Source organism: Gigantopelta aegis, chromosome 8 (assembly GCF_016097555.1).
Source record: "Gigantopelta aegis isolate Gae_Host chromosome 8, Gae_host_genome, whole genome shotgun sequence".
NCBI classification, from domain to species: Eukaryota; Metazoa; Mollusca; class Gastropoda; order Neomphalida; family Peltospiridae; genus Gigantopelta; species Gigantopelta aegis.
Genome location: NC_054706.1, coordinates 54489586 through 54516199, shown reverse-complemented (window position 1 = coordinate 54516199; position 26614 = coordinate 54489586). Strand labels below are relative to the sequence as shown.

General features: G+C 35.4%; 1 protein-coding gene and 1 long non-coding RNA gene across 4 annotated transcripts in view; one reads left to right on the top strand and one right to left on the bottom strand.

Annotated features, from left to right (window-relative positions):
* Positions 1-23317, top strand: part of LOC121378218 (gamma-glutamyl hydrolase A-like) — a 36777-nt gene extending 13460 nt beyond the window's left edge. The window contains exons 1-9 of one of the 3 annotated variants that reach the window (XM_041506295.1): positions 8594-9067; positions 9977-10079; positions 10660-10710; positions 11971-12055; positions 17622-17760; positions 18706-18812; positions 19755-19848; positions 21186-21323; positions 22854-23317. In XM_041506295.1, coding sequence (XP_041362229.1) covers positions 8971-9067; positions 9977-10079; positions 10660-10710; positions 11971-12055; positions 17622-17760; positions 18706-18812; positions 19755-19848; positions 21186-21323; positions 22854-22987 — 948 coding nt within the window. In that variant the 5' untranslated portion in view covers positions 8594-8970 and the 3' untranslated portion in view covers positions 22988-23317. Of the gene's footprint in view, positions 1-1710; positions 1818-2632; positions 2727-8593; positions 9068-9976; positions 10080-10659; positions 10711-11970; positions 12056-17621; positions 17761-18705; positions 18813-19754; positions 19849-21185; positions 21324-22853 lie in introns of those variants that run through there. The other 2 variants (XM_041506296.1, XM_041506297.1) reach the window with 2 other exon arrangements.
* On the bottom strand, positions 6253-26018 carry LOC121378220. The gene is made up of 3 exons (XR_005958687.1): positions 24254-26018; positions 18859-18864; positions 6253-6416 (listed from the first exon to the last, which is right to left on the bottom strand). It is a non-coding gene; the product is annotated as an uncharacterized LOC121378220 (long non-coding RNA).
* Between the last annotated feature and the right edge of the window lie 596 nt (positions 26019-26614).

Genomic DNA, 26614 nt, shown 5'->3' with positions numbered 1-26614 from the left:
ACAATGTATATACTGACACTGACACAAATGAAAAACACGTAATTTTAGAGTTAATAAAAAAAACATGTTTATTCCTGCTAACTGGGGGCCGCCATTTTGTTTCGTTTTTGTGACGTCCGGTGGTATAGCTTGGGGCAAAGTGACGTCAACTCCGTCCATGTCCTCTATACACAGTGTAAACAAACGCTCTAATTTACGACAAGGCATTTCGCTTTCATCAACCTGACTTGTAAAACAACATAAATGACTTGATAGTATAATAAACTATTTAACTAAATATATTTCAGGTTACATCAATAGAACGAAATGGAGTTATAGTATTTTTTATTAGGCCTATTAGGCCTATTGGTAGGGCACGTTCGAGCAAAAACTACCACTCACGATACCCAAGTGATACTTTTCTTTTCTTTGGGACGACGTAATTGGTTAGTTTTGTGATTTTAGATGGGAAAGTCTACTTAATCAAGGGTTTTACAGAATTACTTACAGTAATAAAGTGATAATGACCATTCCGATTCTAGGGGCTTCCGCGCGGCTATCAGACAATACCTTGTGATCTTAATAAAAGAGGCACGTCTTTTTAATGTGTTTAGATACAGTGTCTGGGCGACTGTCTAAATATACACCTGCCAATCAGGAACCACAGGTACAGGCCACAGAAAGAAAAGACCAATTAACCAAAAAAACACTCCGATTATTATTTCAGTACACGGGTTAATTTATGTACAAAACATAATACAGTTATATCAACACTTTGACAATGGTGGTTTATTTTGTATTGAAAAATGATATATAATTGTTGTTGGCTTACTGGGATGGCTATTTTTACAGAACATTGCGATGCATCCACAAAAATCAGGTATGTTTTGTTTCTTCAGTTCGAAGATTAATTCCTGATGTGACACATTAGGTATTACGTAACCACCAGCTCGCCAGAGGGCGTATTCACTGGGATGGTACAAAATGGCTGCGCCCATTATATATAATAGCCATCACATTTAACTGTTTTATTAATTAACTATACGAATATACTTGTTGATATTAAGCAATAATGTGCATTATATATCATTTAATATGCATACCAGGCCAAATGCCTTAATTGTCCCCTCCTTTAATTATCTTTTCAGGGTGTCTTTAGACTCTTAGGAGGAGCGCAGGATCGAACCACCTCGATGGATCTATTCAACTGATTGTTTTTTTTCTCATTCCAGCCATTGCACCACAACTGGTCAAAGGCAGTTGTATGTGCATTTCTGTCTGTGGGAAAGTGCATATAAAAGATCCTTTGCTGCATACGAAAAATGTTGCAAGTTTCCTCTGATGACTATCAGAAATACCAAATGTTTTTCACATCCAATAGCTGATGATTAATTAATCTTGTGGTGTTGTTAAGCAAAACAAAGTTCTTCTTCTTTCTTAGGAGGAGAGGGGAGGGGGCACAAGCTATAATGGGTGGTACAAGCAAAATTTGACTTAAAATTCATTTTTTGTAGCATCATCTGGAGAACAAAATATCAATGTTTTGGATTAATGGTTTCTGGCACAAGTCATTTTTTGTAGCTGTTTTTTTGGACAAAAATCACAAAAAAATCAATCATTGTCAGAAAAACCATCTACAAAAGGAAGAGTGCCAGAAATATTTTCTACTTCAATCATACTTCTAATTTGAGTATAATTATTATAAAATTCACTATCTGTTTGTTATTTCAGATTATAAATCGAGTCGTCTGATGGGAAATCTTCCTGCTGATATTCATCACAGTCTGACAACACTACCGGTGACGTACAACGCACATCACTGGGGTATTTGGCAAGAGGTGAAGTTCTCTTAACTTTTACAATTGTTTATCATCATTAGCAAACCCATATCTGAAGTGTGGAAGCACAAAATCTCTATAGGAAGGAAGGAAATGTTTTATTTAACGATGCACTCAACCCATATTATTTATGGTTATATGGCATCAGACATATGTTTAAGGACCACACAGATATAGAGAGAGGAAACCTGCTGTCGCCACTTCATGGGCTACTCTTTTTGATTAGCACCATCCCACAGACAGGATAGTACATACCACAGCCTTTGTTACACCAGTTGTGGAGCACTGGCTGGAACGAGAAATACCCCAATGGGTCCACCAACGGGGATTGATCCCAGACCGACCACGCATCAAGCGAATACGTTACCACTGGGCTACATCCTGCCCCAATCTCTATAGAGCATACAAGTATTCATTTTATGTTTATTTACATAGAGTAGGACAAAAAAAAGTACATTTTCATTCCCAAGTGGGTGTTCCCATGCCGCGCTCCCCACAGATTGCATATATGGGATGAAAAGACAAAACAAAAAACACAAGATAATTACTTTACATGTTATTGCAATTTAAACAGTATGGTATTACTTACAACCAAATGTACAATCTCCTTGTCAACAGCTCATTATTCTTTGTTGAAAAGATACATTTTATCTAAGTGGATATATCATTTTTTATTACATAAATAAGTTAATTAATCCAAATTCCAGACACTACATTACAAGTTAATACGAATATTCATCTTTTTTTTTCCCTTTCAAAACATAACAGGCTGTGTTTTAAAAGTTACTATGATATACTTGTTTAATTTCTTTCAGACATTTGAAAAGACCAGTTCCCTGAAGTCATTTTACAAAGTCCTGTCGACAAACAAAGGTCGAAAACAGATTTCATTCATATCAACAATGGAAGGTAACATTGAGTAGAATTCAAAAACAATGACGGTCTACTTATTGATTTATTAATCCTTTCTTTCTAAGTGCACTTGAAATCATCCAAAAGATAAAATATATTGACATCCAAAAGAAACTACACCCAGAAAAATGTATTTAATATCATTTATAATTTGGATAATGGAAAAAAAAATGGGAGTTAAATATCTTTGTGCTTTTATTGATTTAAATTGTGTTCCCAACGTACCTAAACACCACTCTCATGAATATATATGTTTTAAACATGCAACATATTTAGGTGTTTTTTTTCAGTAGTCTCATAATATTGGTATAGTTTCTTTTGGATGTCAGTATATTTGCCTGCCCCACCCACTATAGCTTGTGCCCCCCCCCACCCCCCCCCCCCACATACCACATATGTTTTAGATATTGTTCCTATAAGCCTAAAAAGATTATTAAGTACAATTTTTGAGGTTGAAATAGGCTGTCCTAAACACACCACATCTCAGCTATCTGGGCTGTCTGTCCAGGACAGTTGGTTAGTTGTTGACCTCACAATGAAAAACATTGTGGGGAGCAATTAATTGCTCTCCTAACTTAAATTATGGGGAACCATTTTTAAGATATTAGCATACTGAGCATTGATATTTAACCAGTTTGCTAAAAACAAAAAATTAAATTCACATACTAAGGTGAGCTAAAAACCAACATTAATCCTTGGAATAGTCTCAGAGGAGTCCAGAGGCGTGGGACTGATAGTTCCCCTGTTAACAGGCAGATCTGTAGTTGTTAGTGATTAGTGAGAGAGAGGTCAGTGTAGTGACCTAACACACCTACCCACCGAGTTGTTAAAACTCACTCTAGATGGATGCCAGTACCAAGGTGTGAACCCAGAACCTACCAGCTGTAAAGCTGATGGTTTAACTACTACGCCACCGAGGATGGCACAGATGTCACAGCAGCTGTTGAAATGTGGCTTTTAATTGGCAAGTCGAAGATAGGGGTTACAAAATAAATGCCCTTCATGTTTTTCAGCATCCAAGTAATAGATGCTCCCAATTTGCGAGAACAAAAAATCATCATCATCATTTCCTGTCATGCCTAGTGGCATTTAGGGCAGCAATAAAGTTCCTCCACGCCGGTCTATCCCTTACCAATCTCTTGATGGTGCCCAAATAGGTAACTCAAATTAGATTTGCACGAGCAACACACGAACGAAACGATCGCTCTCGCAATTTTTAGAGGCCTGTATTGCTAATTAAATTAATGATAACAACCTTAGTTTAGCTTGCCAATTAACTGATCAGTTTTGCAGTGTTTGCGTACCTACTTGTATACCAATGCATGTAACTGACATCATTTTCACTTTGAATTGGGATTTTATTATGTTTAAGAAAACAAATTAAATTCAGATATTGTGGGGGTTTTGTTTTATTTTGTTTTTGTTTTTTGTGGTGGTTACGGTTTTTTGTTTTTTTAACAATGGACATTATATGTCTTGTATATAGTAAGAAGAAGAAAAATCAATTTGAAAAATGACAAATCTGTTCTCAGTTGCTAAAGTTTGAATCTTTTTTGAAAGGATATTTATCAATTTTTTTGTTTGGTCAATTACCGGTACTTAATAAAAAATATTTTAACATGAAAAGCAAAACAATAAACTATATATATATATATATATATATATATATATATATATATATATATATATATATATATATATTTATTATTATTTTATTTTTCTTCTCTATTTTGTTTTTCAGCCAGAAAAAGCAGTCATACCTTTCCTAGCATCACCATGGAGTCAAGTCACATGATTGAAAACTTTAAACGCGTGTATGAAAATGATGGATCGTTTAAATTAGATTATGTGTTTAACTACACAAACATATTTTGATGACAAGCTGGAGTTAACTGTAATGTGAAATTACCCCAACAGATCAACATGTTCAATTCTTTATTTAACTTTGAGCTGTTACAGCTCATCAGTTGCACAAGTAAAAAACAACATATATGTAGTATACTTGCAAGGTCTTGTTTACCTTGATGTTAACAATGTTTGTTGTAAGAATTCCATTTTCTCACCAGGGTCATATCTAGCTTAAAAGTAATGGGTGGAAAGGTGGGCAGGTACAAATAATCAGTGTGGGGTAACATAGAAACTTATACACATAGATACAAAAGGCACTTTTTCAAATTTGAGCGGGATGTAGTCCATTGGTAAAGTCTGGGATCGATCCCAGTCTGTAGGCCCATTGGGCTTTTTCTCGTTCCAGCCGGTGCACCATGACTGGTATATCAATGGCCGTGGTATGTGCTATCCTTTCTGGGATGGTGCATATAGAAGCTCCCTTGTTACTAAAGGGAAAATGTAGTGGTTTTCCTCTTTAAGACTATATGTCAGAATGACCAAATGTTTGACATCCAATATCCGATGATTAGAAAATCAATGTGCTCTGGATGTGTCGTTAAAAAAAAAATTAAACTTGATTTCAAATTTTCACTTGCCCCCTCCACTAGGTACAGCCCTGCTAATCTATAATGGAATCATCAGAGTTTTGTATCTGGTATTATTTTATATGTCCTGATAACTATTTTATTTAAGTGCTTAGTTTTTAAATTTGGCTCTCCATTTAAATTTTGTCATATTTATAGTGATTTTAGTTAGCAATATGTAATCTAAGTTCTTTGTCATACATTTTTGTAGGTTGCCAATTGGGCTATTTCTCATTCCAGCCATTGTTCCACAAGTGTTGTAACAAAAGCTGTGGTATGTACTATCCTGTCTGTGGGATGGAGCATATAAAAGATGCCTTGCTGTTCATCAAAAAGAATAGCCAATGGTGTGGTGGCAGTGGGTTTCTTCTCTCCTCATTTGGTCCTTCGCTATATGTCTGACGCCATATAACCATAATTAAAATGTGTTGAGTGCATCATTGTAAACTGATGGCGAGTGTGTTCTGTATTGTGATTGGTTAATTACATTATTTTTCTGGGATCAAATGAAAATAGCACCCGCTAATGACGTCATTAGAAAGTGACGTCATTAGCAATTTGAACAGATGAAGTTGATGATTCAAGGGTCTACAGTTACATTGTACAGTTAACTCTGTAGAAAACCGATTCAATTTACAATGGATATAACCATATTGAGCTTTTAGATTTGCAGGTGTTATTGTCTATTTGATCCTGCAAATGTCATTTTTTACCAAAGGCATTAGCCCTAGGTGAAAAATGAAACATTTTGCGGGCATCAAATAGACAATAACTCCCACAAATCTGAAAACTCCATAATATGGTTATCTCTTAATTACATAAAACATTTCATGCTTTTGTTTATTGAAATTACAAAAACTTATTTTATGTACATTTTGTAATAAATAACCAGAAATGCTTGAACATTTATTGTGAACTTTTAAATTACTACTCAGATTTCTGCTAGGCCATATTGAAGACTTTAAGATGAGTACTTGTTTTTTTTTTTAATTGTTGCTTGTACCATTCTTTATTTACAAATGTAGTTTTTAAAAACAGATCTTTTAATACTTATAATACTTGTTTGAAAAGTGTACATAATGTTCAAAAATGGATTTATTACAGCAAATGTCAAGTGCAAAAATTTAATTTGAAATTGTCTTTTTCCTGAACAACTCTTTTAACATACCACTTTGTGATGACAGTATCTACATTATACTACTAATCATCAGGCCTGTACGAACCAGATGGAGGGGGTGGGAGACACAGAACCCGTGTTCTCCACACACACATTTCAAATGTAGTTCCTACAGGCCTGATTATATTCATATTTCCTTATATGCATCTAAGATGACGTAAAGAAGCCTTTTGTTTTAATCGGATGTATATCAATATACATGTACCAGTGACCTTAATGAACAAATACTCGAGGTATAATTTAAATATTAAATATATTTTCATAGTGCTTTTGGTTATGTTTAGTATCCTTTATTTTTTGTATGTTTTGTATCATTATGTTTTGTTATTCTCTCGAGTTCTGCGCTTTTTTGTATATTGTACTGTACCAGTTTGATCTTGTTTACATGTTAGTGTAGGCCCTACATGTTTATATGTTATTAATACCTCATATCCAATAAAAAATATATATTTATATACAAAAACATACATTTATTTTTATGAGTACAAAACATGATTAATATTTTAATAAGATTTTATTTCAAATCAAGGTTATTATTACTAGCAGCAGTTGTTCTTTTATGTAAATTCTTTTTAAAGACAGAATATACAAATCGTGGTCAAACTTTCTATTGTTGCCATTTTTGTTTTGTTTTTTAGTCTAGCACATGAAATAAAACCGATGTATTACAATTTATTATATGGAATGTAAAATATATTTAAACTACAGTGGTGTTTGCAATTGAAGTATATGCTTTCCCCAATCCATCCTTACTGAAAATCATTGAAAAAAAATATATACATCCCCATTTGGAATTTTTGCTACTTAAAATTTGTTTCAATTTGGAACGGAATACACTTTACAACTGTATCAATTAAAACATCAATACAAAATACCAAATTAAAGTTTACTTTGTTTAGTGACACCACTAGATTTTTTTATTGTTTTATTATTATTATTATTAACCGTAAATAAAATGTGTTGAGTGTGTCATTAAATAAAACATTTCCTTCATTTCCTTCCATATAACAGATCATTTAATGCTTTATCCCAAGGAGTAGCCTATGTGGTGGCAGCAGGTTTCCTCTTTCTATTCGCCAAATGTTGAAATAATCATAATATTCATAGGTTAGACCCAGAATAGTTGCAGTTTAAAATGTGCTGAGGTCTCATTAAACATGTACCAGTATTAATTTTTCTATTAACTGAACCAAAGTCACAATAATGTTTTTGTTTCACACCAAAATGCTTTAGTTTATGTGCTGAGGGGTCATTAAAAATAAGTGTATTTAACACTGTATACAAACTAACATTACCACAAAATTTAAACAAATTAAAATGTCCTCCTATATAACATTCATATTGTAAAATTATTACATACAGCAATAAAAATGCCATTTATTCCAGGATTTGGAGAGGAATAACTTACCAGACAAACAAAACACAATGGTCTCTTGCATTTAAACTGGTAACCATGCAATTGTTCAGTATATCTAGAATCTCAGGCAGACTCTGACATGACAAGAAGTTGCCTTTGTGTAACATGACTTGCACAAATGTGGGGGAATTCCCTAACCGTAAATACTTTATTACAAGCCCAGGATTTCCCCCCCCCCCCCCCAGATAAATGGTTGACCAGACCTGTCAACCCTCCTGTTTTTTCACAGGAGTTTCCTGTTATTTGACTACGTCTCCTTGTCACCTGCCCAGGAGAACCCTTTTCTTTTTAAATCACAATTTTGTAAGCATTCATAAACAAAAAATTCCACTTTATGATTACAGTGTACATTTTTTCAACCCTGTGTACCTGTGTGAAATTACAATTAAACATGATCAAACCTATTTAATAACATCTCTGATAAAAAATAAACTGACCTCAGTGGTGTAGTGGCTAAGCCATCAGCTTTTAGGTCGGTAGGTACCGAGTTCGGATCCTGGTACCGTCTCTTGCACAGAGTGAATTTTAACAGCTGCATGGGGAGGTGTAGAACCACTAAAACAGCTACTTCTTTCTCACTAACTACTAGCAACTACTACTAACTCCTGTTCTGGACAGATAGCCCAGATTACTGAGGTATGTGCCCAGGACGGTGTGCTTGAATCCTAAATTGATAAAAGCACTAAAATAAATTGAAATGTAAAAAGTGTCTTGTAGCCCCAGAAACAGACTAGTGACTGGATGTATTTATTTAATTTTATCTTCTTTTGTGTGTGTGGGGTGGGGGTGGGGGGTTACATCCCTTAGGGTTCAAGCACACGCCTCAAATATCTTGGCTGTCTGTCCAGGACATGGTTAAATGACTCCTGAAGAATGAAATTAGTGTTGTGGCATTACATCTCCTCAATGAATCATTTAAACTGACACTGGGTTGGATCCTCTACTGGGATTCAAACCCAGAACCTACCAGACTTAAAGCTGATGGCTTAAGCACCCTGCCACTAAAGTGTCACTAATGGTTTTGATCACTAAACACTGCTATTATTAGATCAAATACGGTATGTGTTGTTGAACAAATGGGATTTCCCTTTTTCCTCATCCATGACCCAGTAACTCACAAAGGCATTAGATTTAGTGTTGGTGCATGTAGATAGACCACAGTACAGGAAAAACATGAATAGCATTTTAGTTGTTTTCTCTTTGACAGTATTTATTTTATTTGGTTTAGTAGTTGGTGCATCAGTCAAGATAAATAACAGACCTATTATTGGTAAGTATTTGTGTTTGATTATATAATTTCAGATAATATTTAACATAACAATTAAAGTTAACTTTAATATTTGACCAGGAAGTTTTTCTCTTTCTTATTTTCTTCTTTTTTTTTCTTTTTTTTTAAATCTACAAAAGTAGTATTTTGGTTTTTTGGTTTACTGGTATTTACATTATTTGTTCACAGTGAATGTCTATTATGTAATACATCTAAATCTAATTTAATAGTTGTTGTTTTTTTCTTCTTGTTTTAAAATATCACCTGAAGCTTGATCAAAGTTACAGGCCTAAGTATCCTATTACTGTATCTGTATTGTATAACAGAATACATATTTATTTTGGGTAACTTCACATACATTAGGTTATATACCTCCCAGGAATCTTTGTTTTGCTCAAAGACAAAATATCATTTTAGTAGTATGTGTAGATTTTAAAATGTCTTTAAAAAAAGAAAGAATCAAATTAGTAAAAAAAATAAAAAATTAGAGATATTGTTATGAAAATCTGTTCTGTTAAAATGAAGCACATTTAAAATGGATAAATAATTTTGGTTATTCCAATGACATTCTTCTATACATGTTCATTGTTGTGTGTAATCAGTTGCAAATTTGGTTTTCAGTATATTATAATTATAATTATAATTTATATTTAAAGAAGCTGACACATTCAGTACAGTGGTTTCTTATAATTGTGGCCTTCTATAAGTGACACCAAACATTTAACATATACATTAGTAAACCCCTCTCCTCCACTGCACACACCCCACCCAAACCACAGTAGCACATATAATAGTTACTGGTACTTATATTTAAATGAAATAACAGTTTTATTACTTTTGTTATTTTTATTTATTGATCAAGTTGAAAAAAAAAATTCTTATGTAATAACTTTTAATATATAATTTTTGCAGGAATTTTGGCCCAAGCAACAAAACATGCAAGTGCTGACACTTTCATTCCAGCATCTTATGTAAAGTACCTGGAACAGGCTGGGGCAAGGGTTGTACCCATCAGGTAACAAAACCCTGTTTATAAAATTGGATTTTAGTGTTTTGTTAAATTTTAGGCTTTTTTGTTTGGGTTTTCTGGTGTTGGAAGCGGCGATGATTTTTATATATTTATACATGTATTTATATATATATATAATATGCGTGTGTGACCCCACTTTTTGGCACCTTCCTACACCCGTGGTTTGGTTTTATAAAATAATTTTCATTTACTGTAGTTTAAATATTTTTGCTTTGGTTTTGATTGTTTTATTTATTTTATTAGATAAAAAATCTTATTTTTGCATAAATTAGTGATCGTGAATTATTGGAATGTATGTAGATGAATGATTTAATAATCTCCTGTACTCACCCTCTGTTCATTATTTAATACTGGAAATTCTTATCTCGACTCGAGTATGAAAAAGGAATCCAAAATCGAAATGTTCTGTTTAGCTATGTTATCAAATATCAATTAATGTTATATTTGTTTTTTATCCAAACTTAATATTATTACTATTTTAAATCACAAATGAAATTAATAACACGGTATGCATTTAATGTCAGTAAAATATGAATTTAATGTGTGTTCTTTTCTGTCCTTTCAGAACCAAAGAATCTGATGAGTATTACAAGAAACTGTTTTCGCATATCAATGGGTAAATGTTTTAATATTTTTTGTAATTTTTTTGTGATGTACAAGTCAGTGACAGATCCAGAAAACCATACTGGGGGTTGGGGGGTCCAGTGACATGTGGCCAAAGCCACAAACATTCCCGAAGGGATTCCTCAGATTCTCCAACAGACAAAATAAAAAAATTAAATTAAAATATAACTGTCGCAATATTTAAGTGGGGCCTGGTGCCCCCCCACCCCCTTAGATCTGCCACTGCAAGTTAACCTGAAATTGCTGTGTAATAAGTAAGTTAACTGTATGCACAAGTGCCACAAATAAGTTTTAGTTAGAAAAAACATTCAAATTTGTTTTAAACTTGGTTTATGAGATTATGTAAGAAGTAGAATATTACATTTGGGTCCATTAGATGTCAGTTATCTTACAACTCGTTGTTTAAAAACATATCCAACTTGTTTTCCCTCATTGATATGTTTTAAAAGAACTCATTGGAAGATATATGGTATCTTAACAGCCACTCACATAGTTTTATCTGTATATTAGAGTAAACGATTTAATGCAGTTTGACCGACTAGAAACATTAGGATGATCAGACGCACAATGAATATACAGACGCTGATATTCTAACCAAGATACTGTAATTAAAGTGTTATTTTAATAGTTAGAAAAGCTCTTGCAACTGGAAACATGTTCTAATATACAGTTAAACCAGTGTCAAACAGCCACCAAAGTGAATATTTTTGTAGGGGGAACAGGTTGATATTTGCCCAAATTAAACAAAAATACCCGAATCTGGATAGCAATATTTATTCGTATTAGCATTACTGCCAAAAGGCAACATCGGGTTGCAAACTATGCATTTGTACATGGATTAAAACTGTGGCCAGAATGATGGAAATACATGGTGAAAAGTTTTCAGGCAGGCTCGTTTCTTTTTTTCTCTGTCTTTTTTTCCCGAATTTAAGGATTTGCCCCCCACCCCCACCCCCAACCTGTTCCGTACACTTATGGAGATGACTGCTTAATACACTGGTCAATAGGTAGGTATACGGCCACTACACACTGTTCTCTCTCACTAACCACTAACCAACTAACAACTAACCCACTGTCCTGGACAGACAGCCTAGATAGCTGAGGTGTGTGCCCAGGACAGTGTGCTTGAACCTTAATTGGATATAAGCACGAAAATAAGTTGAAATGAAATAAATGTAATAAGTTAAGTTCATATACCTTGATGGTATACAATTTCTTCTGTCGTAACATTGGAATCATGTTCTGATTACAGAGCACTGTTCCCTGGTGGAGACGTTGGTATCCAAGTATCTTGGTATGCTAAGGCAGGAAGACAGATCTACGACTTGGCTGTTCAGGTTAGTGGAGACATCCAGGACTGCTGTTTTTGTCACACCTTGTTGAGTTAAAAATTTGTTTTATTTAACGACACCAATAGAGCACATTGATTAATTAATCATTAGCTATTCATATTGGATGCCAAACATTTGGTAATTATGACTCGTGGTCATTAGAGGAAACCTGTTTCATTTTCCCATTAGTAGCAAGGGATCTTTTTATATGCACTTTCTCACATACAGGAAAGCACATACCGCAGCCTTTGACCAGTTGTGGTGCACTGGTTGGAACAGGGTGGGATGTAGCCCAGTGATAAAGTGCTCACTTGATGTGCGGTCAGTCTGGGATCGATCCCTGTCAGTGGGCCTATTGAGCTATGTCTTGTTCCAGCCAGTGCACCACGACTGGTATATCAAAGGCCATAGTATGTGTTATTCTATCTGTGGGCTGGTGCATATAAAAGATCCCTTACTGCTAATCAAAAGAAATAGCCCATGAAGTGGCGACAGCAGGTTTTTTCTCTCAATATCTGTGTGGTCGTTAACCATATGTCCGATGTCATATAACCGTAAATAAAATGTGTTGAGTGCGTTGTTAAATAAAACATTTCCTTCCTTCTGATTGGAACAAAGCGGGACATAGCCCAGTGATAAAGCGCTCGCTTGATGTGCGGTCGGTCTGGGATTGATCCCCATCGGTGGGCCTATTGATCTATGTCTCGTTCCAGCCAGTGCACCACTACTGGTACATGTATATCAAAAGCTATGGTATGTGCTGTCCTATCTGTGGGATATAAAAGATCCCTTGCTACCAATGGAAAAATGTAGCAGGTTTCCTCTAAGACTAAATGTCTAAATTACCAAATGTTTGACATCCAGTAGCCGATGATTAATAAATCAATGTGCTCTAGTGGTGTCGTTAAACAAAACAAACAAAACTTTTTTGGTTGGAACAAGAAAGAACCCAGTCAGTTGAATGGATCCACTGAGGTGGTTCGATCCTGCGACACAAGCACCTCAGGCGAACACTCGACCGACTGAGTTAAATCCCACCCTCCACCTGGGTAGAACATTTGATTGAGGTGCTTTGGTTGCAGCATCGAACAATCTCAGTGCACCAGATCTCTGATTGGGGTTTTTTCCCATCCCAACCAGTGCCCCACATCTGGTATTTCAAGAGATGTGGTATGTGCTGTCCTGTTTGTGGGAAAGTGCATGCATGTATTTAAGATCCCATGCTGCTAATGGAAAAATGTAGCAGGTTTACTCTGAGAATAATAATAATGAATAAATCAGTGTCCTCTAAGGTGAGATATCAGGGTTGTTACACGTCCTGGAAATCCTGGAATGTCCTTGGATTTTGGGATTTTAAAATCCAGGCCTGGAATGTCCTGGAAAAAGCATTAAATTTGAATGTCTCCTAAAAATGTTTAACTCCAATGTTAAGCGTTCATGTTTAACTTAATTTGTCACAAACTATAACTTCTAGATCAATGAAACTTGGATTATAGTTACACATATTGTCGCGTGAGAGCCAGGAGGATGTAAATGCATCAAAATTGATTTTTAAAAAGCCGAGATAATGAAGGAAAACTGTTTTTCTTGATCAGTAGTTAAGATGTCGATTTTGTTTTAATGACAATGAAAGCTGAACATATTTACGATTTCTTTGTATATTTGCGGTATTTATAGCATATTAGGTGTTTTAGTTATTTGCTTAAATAGTTGTAGTTACGACAATTATTCATGATTTAATTAAATGCGCCACTTACGACCAACAGTATATCAAGTAAATTTGAATATTTATTCTGAAAGAACCATCACTTGTAAAACATTTCAGTTTTGCAAATCACATATTTATTTTTAAAAAGGAGAAAGCTTGTAAATAGAACATATTTAGAAGCAAACATTCAAAAAGGAATACAAGTAGAAATACGTATTAATAAAATCACCGCTTAAACACAATATTACGTGAAAAAAGTTATTTTACTTTTGTCTGGTGCAGGGTTTCTGCCAGAGGGTAAAAAGGTATGGTGCCATACCCAAATATTTTTGCAGAATTTTTCTTTAAGTTAACTTTTTGACACAATTAATTACTCTTATCATTACTGTATGATTTTCTTAATCCTAACCCTAAACGTAACCCATTTTCTTTCTGAGAGAGGACTCCCATACCCCTGTTGACGGTGGTTGCATTCAATTCCATAGAGCCATACCCAAATATTTCTTTCTGGCAGAAACACTGTGGTGGTAGTGCTCCATGTTCGTTGTTTGATGATGGTGCATCAGAATCAGATGACTTGTCCATACAAAACCTCTTTTTCTAGGCAAGTATTCGTTCCTGATGAGTCATCAGAAAAGCTAGTGTCATATTGTGTGCAGTGTTCTTTCCGTGTTCTTTGAGCCATAGGAGTCCTTTTGCCTGGTTCTGCTGCCTCAGGGTGTACTTTACTAGTTTCAAGAATACCTGGTTTATCAGCTAGTGGAACAGACAAACTAGAATAGTTAAGTAAACTGAAGCTGGTATCCTTAATGAAGAAACTATGTTTAGCAGCTTATTGGCTTGGGATACACCGGGTTCAAATGAAGCTCATTCAAAGGATATAGGGTTTACATTTCCAATGAGGGTGTGTACTGAATATCAAATCCAGAAGTAGTGAACACTATACCATGTCCACCTGTTGAGTATGCAGGATCCTCTCCAGGTTATATTGAGGAAACAGTAACCCCTACAGCTTCTGCTGTGCATTGGGTGTACTCTTCAGGTTTCATTGTGTGTTCATTGCACACTCCTGGTTTTGTTGTGTATTTGGTGATCTCTCCGGGTTCTGTTGTGTGTCCAGTGATCTCTCCAGGTTCTATTGTGTGTTCAGTGATCTCTCCAGGTTCTATTGTGTGTTCAGTGATCTCTCCAGGTTCTGTTGTGTGTCCAGTGATCTCTCCAGGTTCTATTGTGTGTTCCGTAATCTCTCCAGGTTCTGTTGTGTGTCCAGTGATCTTCCCAGGTTATGTTGTGTGTCCAGTGATCTTCCCAGGTTATGTTGTGTATTGGGTGTACTCCCCGGGTTCTGTTGTATGTTCAGTGCACAATCCTGGTTTTGTTGTGTATTTAGTGATTTCTCTGGATTCTGTTATGTGTCCATTTGTCTCTCCAGGTTATATTGTGTGTCCAGTGATCTCTCCAGGTACCGTTGTGTGTCTGATGATCTCTCCAAGTTCTATTGTGTGTTCAGTGATCTCTCCAGGTTCTATTGTGTGTCTAGTGGTCTCTCCAGGTTCTTTTTGTGTGTTCAGTGATCTCTCCAGGTTCTATTGTGTGTTCGGTGATCTCTCCAGGTTCTGTTATGTTCAGTGATCTCTTCAGGTTCTACTGTGTTCAGAGATCTCTCCAGGTTATGTGTGTTCAGTGATCTCTTCAGGTTCTACTGTGTTCAGAAATCTCTCCAGGTTATGTGTGTTCAGTGATATCTCCAGACTATGTTATGTGCAGTGTTCTCTCCATGTTTTATAGAGTGTTAAGTGATCAATCCTCCGGTTTCTGTTGTGTGTGCTAAATTATTTTCTGGGTCTGTTGTGAGTGATATGTCATGTTCAAGTTCTCTTGTGTGTGCTATGTCATGATCATGGTATGTTGTATGTGTGTTCTGTCATGTTCTTCTTCAGGTTCTGTTGTGTGTACTATGTCACGTTCAGGTTCTGTTGTGAGTGCTATGTCATGTTCAGGTTCTGTCGCAAGTGACTGGATTAGAGCCGTGGTATGTGCTGTCCTGTCTGTGGGAAGTGCATATAAAAGATACCTTGCTGCATTAGGAAAAATGTAGCGGGTTTCCTCTGATGACTATGAGTCATAATTACCAAATGTTTGACATCCATTAGCTGATGATTAATTAATCAATGTGCTCTAGTGGTGTCGTTAAACAAAACAAACAAATAAACTGTCGCAAGTGCTCTGTCACGTTCATTTTCTATGGTGATTATTTTTCATGTTCAGCTTTTTGCTATGTTATGTTCAGGTCTTGTCATTGATGTGCCAAGTTCTGTTGTGTATGTTATATATCATGTTCAGGTCCTGTTGTGTGAGCTGTGTCATGTTTATGTCTTGTTGTGTGAGCTATGTCATGTTCATGTCCTGTTGTGTGAGCTATGTCATGTTCAGGTCCTGTTGTGTGAGCTATGTCATGTTCATGTCCTGTTGTGTGTGCTATGTCATGTTCAGCTTATGCTGTGTGTGCTATGTCATGTTCAGCTTCTGTTGTGCATGCTATGTTGTGTTAATGTTTTGGTGTGTGTGTTGTGTCATGTTCACGTTCAACATTCTGTTGCAAATATTCGTTAACTGTAAAGTTAATCAAAATTCATAGATCTTCCTATCGTTTATGTTGAGGCCACATTCACTTTATTTGCCTTTTAACCTTACGTCTGATTAAACTGTCTTCTGTTACTTGACTTTGTCCTGGATAACTTACAATTGCGTTTGTATGTGCAGTGTTGTTAACCATAATGCCTTCATGAAGGGCAATCCTATAGATCTTCAAAGGCAGCTGAAAGACAGAACTTGATCACCGTAACATACAATTAAATACATCCAAAATCAGTGTAATTATGCTTGCATTTTGGTCGTATATGCCACATACAACTTAATTATGAATTAAAATTGTACTTACAGATACAAATTACATGTTGGAAACTTTGCTTCGATTAAAATAAAATCAAAATAGATATTTTTTTTCATTAAAATTCACCAAAATATGTTTATCATTATAATTATGGTGCACATAAAATAGAAAACCATACTAACATTAATGTTACTGCAATTCCTATTTATATATACAGACACGATTCTTGTCTGTTGCCAAATGGTTCGTTGCATGCAGTATCAATTTCTTTTCTCCATATTTTCCAGGTTCTCACAACGACAAAAGTCATATTATTTTTAAGATTCAAGCACATAAAAATACTGACATAATGTATGCTCTATTGTACTTCGCATTTGTGATTTCTATCACAAACCGATACAAAGAATGCATATGGGTTGTATTTGGCACATACGACCTATGTCAGACATAATTATATAACGAGCTGTATTTAAAAAGGGTGTATCTACCACATACGACCAGTCGTGTTCACATAATGGACAGCAAGCAAATCGGAGAAAAATTGTATGTGTCAGTTACATCTATTTTCGTGCAAATTGGTATCTGTGATTCACTTACGACCATTTAAATCCTTCTGTATTAGCGATGCTATTAGGGACACAGCTACGATTTTTTGTCACAATATGTAATCGGGGATGGCGATTCCAAATATGCAAAACATACGTTTTAGGTCATATCTGCCAGTTACGACCTTTTAGCTCTCACGCAAACAATAAGAATGTTCATCTCAATATATTTTAAAACAAAAACAATATATATTTTTTTTTTAAACTTTAAAATTTATATTTATTTACAAAACATTTTTTTTTTTTTAATTCAGAAATAAGTTGCAGTGGTGAAATGTCTGAAATATTAAAAAATTTAAAATTAATGTTAAGTTGATGAAAATGTTTTGTTTTTACAGTTAAATAGTTTGATCTTGTTCATTGCAGGCAAATGACAAGGGAGATTATTTTCCACTGTGGGGAACCTGTCAGGGCTTCCAGCTGCTGACCAACTTGACCGCTCGGGCAAACCTTCTCAAGGCCACAGATGCAGAGGATCTTGCCGTACCACTGAATCTCTCAAATGGTATGCTTAATTATCTTTTCGGGTGGGATGTAGCCCAGTGGTAAAGCATTCGCTTGATGCGCGGTCGGTCTGGGATCGATCCCCATCGGTGGGCCCATTGGGCTATTTCTCGCTCAAGCTAGTGCACCATGACTGGTATTTCAAAGGCTGTGGTATGTGTTATCCTGTCTTTGGGATGGTGCATATAAAAGATCCCTTGCTGTTAATCGAAAAGAGTAGTCCATGAAGTGGCTACAGCGGGTTTCCTCTCTCAATATCTGTGTGGTCCTTAACCATATGTCTGACGCCATATAACTAAATAAAATGTGTTGAGTGCGTCGTTAAATAAAACATTTCCTTCCTTCCTTCCATAATTATCTTTTCAGGGTGTCTTTAGACTCTTAGGAGAAGCGTAGGATCGAACCACCTCGATGGATCCATTCAACTGATTGGGGTTTTTCTCATTCCACAACTGGTCAAATGCCGTGGTATGTGCTTTCCTGTCTGTGGGAAAGTGCATATAAAAGATCCTTTGCTGCATACAAAAAATGTTGCGGATTTCCTCTGATGACTATTAGAAATACCAAATATTTGACATCCGATAGCTAATTATTAATTAATTAATGTTCTCTAGTGGTGTCATTAAGCAAAACAAACTTCTTCTTCTTTCTTAGGAGGAGAGGGGAGGGGACACAAGCTATAATGGGTGGTACAAGCAAAATTTGACTTAAAATGCATTTTTTTGTAGCATCATCTGGAGAACAAAATATCAATGTTTTGGATTAATGGTTTCTGGCACAAGTCATTTTTTGTAGCTGTTTTTTCGGACACAAATCACAAGAAAATCAATCATTGTCAGAAAAACCATCTACAAAAAGAAGAGTGCCAGAAATATTTTCTAGTTCAATCATACTTCTAATTTTAGGATAATTATTATAAAATTCACTATCTATTTTGTTATTTCAGATTATAAATCGAGTCGTCTGATGGGAAATCTTCCTGCTGATGTTCATCACAGTCTGACAACACTACCAGTGACGTACAATGCACATCACTGGGGTATTTGGCAAGAGGTGAAGTTCTCTTAACTTTTACAATTGTTTATCATAGTTAGCAAACCTGTATCTGAAGTGTGGAAGCACAATCTCTATAGGAAGGAAGGAAATGTTTTATTTAACGACGCACTCAACACATATTATTTACGGTTATATGGTGTCAGACATATGGTTAAGGACCACACAGATATAGAGAGAGGAAACCTGCTGTCGCCACTTCATGGGCTACTCTTTTCAAGTAGCACCATCCCACAGACAGGGCAGTACATACCACGGCCTTTGTTACACCAGTTGTGGAGCACTGGCTGGAATGAGAAATAGCCCAATGGGTCCACCGACGGGGATCAATCCCAGACCGACCACGCATCAAGCGAATACGTTACCACTGGGCTACATCCTGCCCCAATCTCTATAGAGGCACACGCCAAATTTTTATATTTATTTACATAGAGTAGGACAAAAAAAGTATATTTTCATCCCATGTCCCTACTCCCCCCCCCCCCAGATTGCATATAATGTTAATAAAAAACACAAGAGGAATTACTTTACATGTTATTTCAATTTAAATAGTATGGTATTACTTATAACCATTGGCCAACACCGAAAAACACAGAAGAAAAACTTTATAGAGACCAGCAATCCCTCCATGTCACTGTGAGATTCATCCTGGCAGCAAACATCTCCCTGTGATATCATTACAAGAAGGAAAGAAAAGAAGAAGAAGAAGACTTATAACCAAATGTACAATCTCCTTGTCAACAGCTCATTATTCTTTGTTAAAAAGATACATTATAGCCAAGTGGTTATATCATTTTTTTATCACATAAATAAGTTAATTAATCCAAATTCCAGACACTACATAACAAGTTAATACGTATATTCATCATTTTGTTTTCCTTTCAAAACTTGCCAGGCTGTGTTTTAAAAGTTACTATGATATACTTGTTTAATTTCTTTCAGACATTTGAAAAGACCAGTTCCCTGAATTCATTTTACAGAGTCCTGTCGACAAACAAAGGTCGAAAACAGATTTCATTCATATCAACAATGGAAGGTAACATCAAGTAGAATCTAAAAACAATTATGGTCTACTTACCGATCTATTAATCCTTTCTTTCTAAGTGCACTTGAAATCATCCAAAAGTTAAAATATATATTTGCCTGCCCCACCCACTATAGCTTGTGCCTCCTCCACCTAACACATACCACACACGTTTTAGATATTGTTCCTAAAAGCCTGAAAAGATTATTAAGTACAATTTTTGAGATTGAAATAGGCTGTCATGAACACACCACATCTCAGCTATCTGGGCTGTCTGTCCAGGACAGTTGGTTAGTTGTAAAGTTTGTTTTATTTAACGATGCCTCTAGAGCACATTGATTTTTATCTTATTATCGGCTATTGGACATCAAAGATATGGTCATTCTGACATATTTCTTTAGAGGAAACCGACTGCCACCACATAGGCTACTCTTTCCAATAAGCAGCAAGGGGTCTTTTATAAAAACTTTCCCACAGACAGGACAGCACATATCACGGCCTTTGATGAACCAGTTGTGGACCACTGGTAGTTGTAGACCTCACAATGAAGAATATTGTGGGGAGCGATTAATTGCTCTTCTAACTTAAATTATGGGGAACCATTTTTAAGATATTGGCATACTGAGCATTGATATTTAACCAATTTGCTAAAAAAAAATTAAAAAATTCACATACTAAGGTGAGCTAAAAAAACAACATTACTCACAGGGGAGTCAAGAGGAGTGGGACTGATAGCTCCCCTGTTAACAGGCAGATCTGTAGTTGTTAGTGATTAGTGAGAGAGAAGTCAGTGTAGTGACCTAACACACCTACCCACCGAATTGTTAAAACTCAATCTAGATGGAAAGAAATGTTTTATTTAATGATGCACTCAACACATTTTATTTACAGTTATGTGGCATCAGGCATATGGTTGAGGACCACACAGATATAGTGTGAGATGAAACCCGCTGTCACCACTTCATGGGCTAATCTTTTCGATTAGCAGCAAGGTTTTTTTTTATATGCACCATTCTACAGACAGGGTAGTACATACCATGGTCTTTGATATACCAGTCATGGTGCACTGGCTGGAACGAGAAATAGCCCAATGGGCCCACCGACGGGGATCGATCCCAGACCGACCATGCGTCAAGTGAGCACTTAACCACTGGGCTACATCCCACCCCTCACTCTGGATGGATACCAGTACTACGGTGTGAACCCAGAACCTACCAGCTGTAAAGCTGATGGTTTAACTACTACGCCACTGAGGATGGCACAGATATCACAGCAGCTGTTGAAATGTGGCTTTTAATTGGCAAGTCGAAGATAGGGGTTACAAAATAAATGCCCTTCATGTTTTTCAGCATACAAGTATCCATTTTATGGAAGCCAGTGGCATCCTGAAGCAAACATTTTCCTGTGGAATCCAAAAGAACACATGGATCATGAATTTGCAGCTATCAAAGTATCACAATACTTCGCCGACTTCTTTGTCAATGAAGGTAAGTGGTGAGGCTATAATATGAGCCCACTCACTTCAGGACCACACAATCTATAGTTTGTCCTAATATACAAAATATCCTTTAAAGTATTTGTGGTTATTCAAAATGAAAATGTGGGAGAGCATGCCCCTGCCACTTCCCCATTTCAGATGTCATTCCAATGGGGTTTGTTAATTAACACTATGCAGATGCAATGTCCTGAACTGGTATGTGAAAACCTGTGTTTTGTTTATATTAGTTTCCATTTTTGACAACTGCCTAACCTGGACAATGCTATTGCAGGCCTCTGAGAAGTTAAAATCTGCATGACCCATGACGCAGAAATAAATCCAAGTAACCCATTTCTTTTTTGCATAACCCTCTATAGCCAAGTAACAGGGCCATACCCTCCGGGGAGGGGGGGGGGGGGGGGAGTGGGATAGTTGTCTCCCTGAGAATCTCACTTTTTTTTTCTTTTTTTTTAACTCCAGAAAATAGCATACACATCTCAGGGTTTAATTTGTATAGTGTTTCATTTGTTTATAAAAAGTAGTTACCCCCCAAGAATTTTGATCCGGGTACGTCTCTCAGTAATAGGTGCTCCAAATTTGCGCGAAGAAAAAATAGGTATAATGCAAAATTATCTTTGCATGAGCAACGCACGAACGAAATGATCGCTCTTGCAATTTCAGAGGCCTGTATTGCTAATTAAATTAATGATGGAAACTTTCGCTTGCCAGTTACCTGATCAGTTTTGCAGAGTTTGCGTACCTTTTTTTTTGTGGTGGATGAGGATTTTTTTTTTTTTAACAATGGACATTATTTGTCTTGTATGTATACTCTTCAAAAAAAGTAGGGGAACTCTAAACAGAATTTACAATTGCCAAAATTGTAAGGTATATTAGCTGTGGGAAATGGTTATATGATAATAGTGAATTAATTGGGCAAACATTACAACCGGTAGTTCAGTATTACAGTAGGTTTTATGACCATCAAAGATCTTGAAGGACGATTGGGGTCAGAAGTGAAATTTGAAAGTTGACGTTTTTTATCAGTAAATTGCAAATTCAAACAATAAAAATGACTAAAAACAAAACAATAACAACTGTATGATCAACAGAATGAAAAGATTGACAGAAATAGTGTTCCACAGTGATTAATCGACCTTCATGGAAATTGTCAAAATTGAGAATGACACTCTACGCACGTGTACGGGGCAAATGCGTGATGCATGTGCAAACTATGGAATGTGTTTCAGTGTGTTAATAAACAGACCTGAACCTTCTTTACTAGGATGTCTGTGGTCAAAATGTATGTTCGGTCTATTAGTTGATATTAACATTAATATTTCAGGTTCCCCTACCTTTTTTGAAGAGTATAGTAAGAAGAAGGAAAAACAAATTTAAAAAATGACAAATCTGTCGTCTGTTGCTGAAGTTTGAATCTTTTTTAAAAGGATATTTAGCTGTTTTTCGTTTGTTGAATTACTTAATAAAAAATATTTCAACATGAAAAGCAATCATTTTTTTTCTTCTCTACTTTGTTTTTCAGCCAGAAAAAGCAGTCATACCTTTCCTAGCATCACCATGGAATCAAGTCACATGATTGAAAACTTTAAACGCGTGTATTCAAATGATGGATCGTTTGAATTACTTTATATGTTTAACTACACAAACACATTTTGATGACGAGCTGGAGTTAACTGTAATGTGAAATTATCCAAACAGATCAACATGTTAACAATGTTTGTTGTAAGAATTCCGTTTTCTCACCAGGGTCATATCTAGCTTAAAAGTAATGGGTGGGCAGGCTGACAGGCACAAATAATCAGTGTTAGGTAACATAGGAACTTATTCACATACACATAGATACAAAAGGCACTTTTTCAAATTTGGGTGGGATGTAGCCCAGTGATCAAGTTTAGGATCGATCCCCATCGGTGGGCCCATTTGGCTGTTTCTCATTCCAGTTGGTGCACCATGACTGGTATATCAAAGGCCGTGGTATGTGCTATCCTGTCTGGGATGGTGCATATAGAAGATCCCTTGTTACTAAAGGGAAAATGTAGTGGGTTTCCTCTTTAAGACTATATGTCAGAATAACCAAATGTTTGACATCCAATATCCGATGATTACAAAATCAATGTGCTATGGATGTGTCGTTAAAAAATAAAATTCAACTTGTTTTCAAATTTTCACTTGCCCCCTCCACTAGGTACAGCCCTGCTAATCTATAATGGAATCATCAGAGTTTTGTATCTGGTATTATTTTATATGTCCTGCTAAATATTTTATTTAAGTGCTTAGTTTTTAAATTTGGCTTCCCATTTAAATTTTGTCATATTTATAGTGATTTTAGTTAGCAATATGTAATCTAAGTTCTTTGTCATAGGTTGGCCAATTGGGCTATTTCTCATTCCAGCCATTGTTCCACAAGTGTTGTAACAAAAGCTGTGGTATGTACTATCCTGTCTGTGGGATGGTGCATATAAAAGATCCCTTGCTGTTCATCAAAAAGAATAGCCAATGGTGTGGTGGCAGTGGGTTTCTTCTCTCATCATCTGTTTGGTCCTTCGCTATATGTCTGACGCCATATAACCATAATTAAAATGTGTTGAGTGTATCATTGTAAACTGATGGCGAGTGTGTTCTGTATTGTGATTGGTTAATTACATTATTTTTCTGGGATCAAATGAAAATAACACCCGGAAAGCTAATGACATCATTAGAAAGTGAAGTCATTAGCAATTTGAACAGACGAAGTTAATGATTCAAGGGTCTACAGTTACATTGTAGCCAGGTATTTTTTTTCAAGCAATACCAAATATACAGTTAGCTCTGTAGAAAAACGATTCAGTTTACAATGGATATAACCATATTGAGCTTTTAGATTTGTGGGTGTTATTGTCTATTTGATCCTGCAAATGTCATTTTTGACCAAAGACATTGTACGAATTGAACAACTCTTTTAACATACCACTTTTGTGATGACAGTATCTACATTATACTACTAATCATCAGGCCTGTACGAATTGAACAACTCTTTTTACATACCACTTTTGTGATGACAGTATCTACATTATACTACTAATCATCAGGCCTGTACGAATTGAACAACTCTTTTTACATACCACTTTTGTGATGACAGTATCTACATTATACTACTAATCATCAGGCCTGTATGAATTGAACAACTCTTTTTACATACCACTTTTGTGATGACAGTATCTACATTATACTACTAATCATCAGGCCTGTACGAATTGAACAACTCTTTTAACATACCACTTTGTGATGACAGTATCTACATTATACTACTAATCATCAGGCCTGTACGAATTGAACAACTCTTTTTACATACCACTTTTGTAATGACAGTATCTACATTATACTACTAATCATCAGGCCTGTACGAATTGAACAACTCTTTTAACATACCACTTTGTGATGACAGTATCTACATTATACTACTAATCATCAGGCCTGTACGAATTGAACAACTCTTTTTACATACCACTTTTGTGATGACAGTATCTACATTATACTACTAATCATCAGGCCTGTACGAACCAGATGGAGGGGGGCACAGAACCCCATGTTCTCCTCCACACACACATTTCAATTGTAGTTCCTACAGGCTTGATTATATTCATATTTGCTTATATGTATCTAAGATGGCGAAAAGAAGCCTTTTGTTTTAATCGGATGTGTATCAATATATCAGTAACCTTAATGAACAAATTGAGTATTTTATACTCAATGTATAATTTAAATTTAAGCAATATTTCATAGTGCTTTTGGTTATGTTTAGTATCTTTTATTTTTTGTATGTTTTGTATCATTATGTTTTGTTATTCTCTCAAGTTCTCCGCTTTTTTGTACATTGTACTGTACCAGTTTGATCTTGTTTACATGTTAGTGTACATGTTTGTATGTTATACCTCATACCCAATAAAATATATAATTATATACAAAAACATACTCTTATTTGTGGTTACAAAATACATGCAAAACATGATTCATATTTTAATAAGATTTTATTTCAAATCAAGGTTGTTATTACTAGCAGCAGTTCTTTTATGTAAATTCTTTTTATAGACAGAATATACAAATCGTGGTAAAACTTTCAAAGATATAACACACTACTGTTGCCATTTTTGTTTTGTTTTTTAGTCTAGAACATGAAATAAAACAGATGTATTACAATTTATTATATGGAATGTAAAATATATTTAAACTACAGTGGTGTTTGCAATTGAAGTATATGCTTTCCCCTATCCATCCTTACTGAAAATCAATGAAAACAAATATATACATCCCCATTTGGAATTTTTGCTACTTAAAAATATGTTTTAATTTGGAATGGAGTACACTTTTATCACCGTATTAATGAAAACATCAATAGACACTACAAAATACCAAATTAAAGTTTACTTTGTTTAGTGACACCACTAGAATTGTTTTATTATTATTATTTTTTTTTTTAACTTTATTTTTTCCAATCCCTCACATACAAAGACAAAGTCCATGTAGAGTTATACATGCGTTGTTCAATACAGTATCATACATACAAGCAAATAAAAGTGAAAGCTATATCAAAACCCTTAATAAATAAAATGCATTGATTGATTAATGATCGGCTATTGGACATCAGACATTGATAATTCTGACAGTCTTCACAGGAATATTGTTACATTTTTCCATTAGCTGGATCTCGTGTAACAAAGGCCGTGGTATGTACTATCCTGTCTGTGGGATGGTGCATATAAAAGGTCTCTTGCTGCTAATCGAAAAAGAGTAGCCCATGAAGTGGCGACAGCGGGTTTCCTCTCTCAATATCTATGTGGTCCTTAACCATATGTCCGCCGCCATATAACCGTAAATAAAATGTGTCGAGTGCGTTGTTAAATAACTTATTTCCTTCCTTTAGCTGGAAGATATCTTTTATTTATGCATTTTCCCACAGAAAGGATCATAGCAGTTAGAGGGCACGGTTTGGAACAGGAAATGCTACAAAATATCTGCAATTGTGATAATTAGGCTGTTTTTGTGATGAGATACATCAGCATTAAATATACATTGTATACAATAAGCACAGGAATGTACTTGTTATTAAAACTGCAATTTTGAATATATTTATGATAATCATTTAAAAGTAAATAATCTAGTTGAAGGAGGTGAGGGCAGGGTAAGGGAGGAATGTGATATATTTGATTTAAATTGACTTCTATTTCCACTATTAATGTTTTAAGAAAGTATCACTTCAATAGGTACACCTATTAGTTCAATCTCATCAACGACAAGCAATTACTC